This window comes from Branchiostoma floridae, chromosome 1, assembly GCF_000003815.2.
Source record: "Branchiostoma floridae strain S238N-H82 chromosome 1, Bfl_VNyyK, whole genome shotgun sequence".
Lineage (NCBI taxonomy): Eukaryota > Metazoa > Chordata > Leptocardii > Amphioxiformes > Branchiostomatidae > Branchiostoma > Branchiostoma floridae.
In genome coordinates this window covers 34225127-34226406 of record NC_049979.1, presented here as the reverse complement: position 1 = coordinate 34226406, position 1280 = coordinate 34225127, and the positions used below count along the sequence as shown (strand labels likewise).

The 1280-nt window shown below is 39.7% G+C and overlaps 1 protein-coding gene across 1 annotated transcript in view; it reads right to left on the bottom strand.

Moving 5' to 3' along the window:
• Window positions 1–734, bottom strand: part of LOC118431097 (patched domain-containing protein 3-like) — a 4519-nt gene extending 3785 nt beyond the window's left edge. Inside the window, exon 1 of the mRNA XM_035842205.1 lies at window positions 508–734. Coding sequence (XP_035698098.1) covers window positions 508–631 — 124 coding nt within the window. The 5' untranslated portion in view covers window positions 632–734. The remainder of the gene's footprint in view (window positions 1–507) is intronic.
• Window positions 735–1280: the final 546 nt, after the last annotated feature.

Below are 1280 nucleotides of genomic sequence, written 5' to 3'. Positions count from 1 at the left end.
TCTTCGTCAGCATCAGGGTCATACCTCCTTGTAATTTAGAGCTCGCTGACAACTCGCCGGAGCTAAATTCTTGATTTGTAAAGGGGGCTTAAACACAATAAGCTGTGTGAATTCAATTTCAAACTGTTGCATAAAACACTACCATGTAGATACTTGCTTGGCATGTGGAATATAAGAAATGTGTCTGGAAATGTATACAGTATGTGAAATCTGCAATAAGCTTGAAAACTATGAACACATGTTTCTAGAATGTGCTAGACTAAGAAATTTCTGGGGTAGAATAAATATCACTGAGGATAATGATTTGTTAGGATCTAACAAATATTCTATTACTTTGCTGACAATCGCCAAGTACTCTATATATGTGTCGTGGTTAAATGGAAAGATAACGCTAGAAGATGTGTGCGATAATTTTTTTGTTCTTCTGCTTTTTGTGCAGAGTTGACTGCATAGAATGAAGTGTCGTGCCGGACACGTAAAAGTTGAAAAAAAAAAAAAAGTGCATACCTGACCCCAAACACCCCGCAACCAGAATCGGGATAATCAAGAAAGGTAACGGATAACGGGCCACCAACCCGCCGTAAAGTTCAAACAGTCGGCGCAGCCGGCGCTCTATGCAGTCATACGCCATATTTCGTCCTTCTGCAGATCTCAAATGCGTCGTATGAAAGTTGGAATTTACCTCATCGTATTTTCAACAGTAACTACGACAGAAGCTAGCCTAGCAACAAACATCTACAGAGACTCTCCATTCATTTCTGTGTGTACAATAGCGGTCATTACCTGAGCTAAGGTAAACTTCCCTTTTGACCAGCGGCGATTGTTACTATGCCAACATCTGCGCGTGGAGTGGGGGAAATGTGCGTACCCATTATTTCTTTCCACGTGTAAGGATATCAATCAAGCTGTCTGGAGTTTTTAATGATAATGAATAATTCCACAACGAGGTAGGAAAAATACATATTGCAACTAATTCAATGGATGCAGAAGCAGAACCAGGAGATTGATGAAAGCAATACCCTCTTTCCAATGACGCGGTGATTGCTGAGCAACCATGGAGCGCCCTTATGTCATCAGTAGTCAACTTTCGTTGATAAAGAAATGGATTTGAATGGTTTGTTGTCTTTACAAACATATTTTTCCATAATTTCATGGATCATATTCAGGTAAATTGTAACTGTCTCCATCCATTGGACATAAAAGGACACAATGCAACAATGAAACTTTCAACAATGACCTTTTAGCATTTTATACTTCAGCCCAACTTTTTGGCCGGCTAT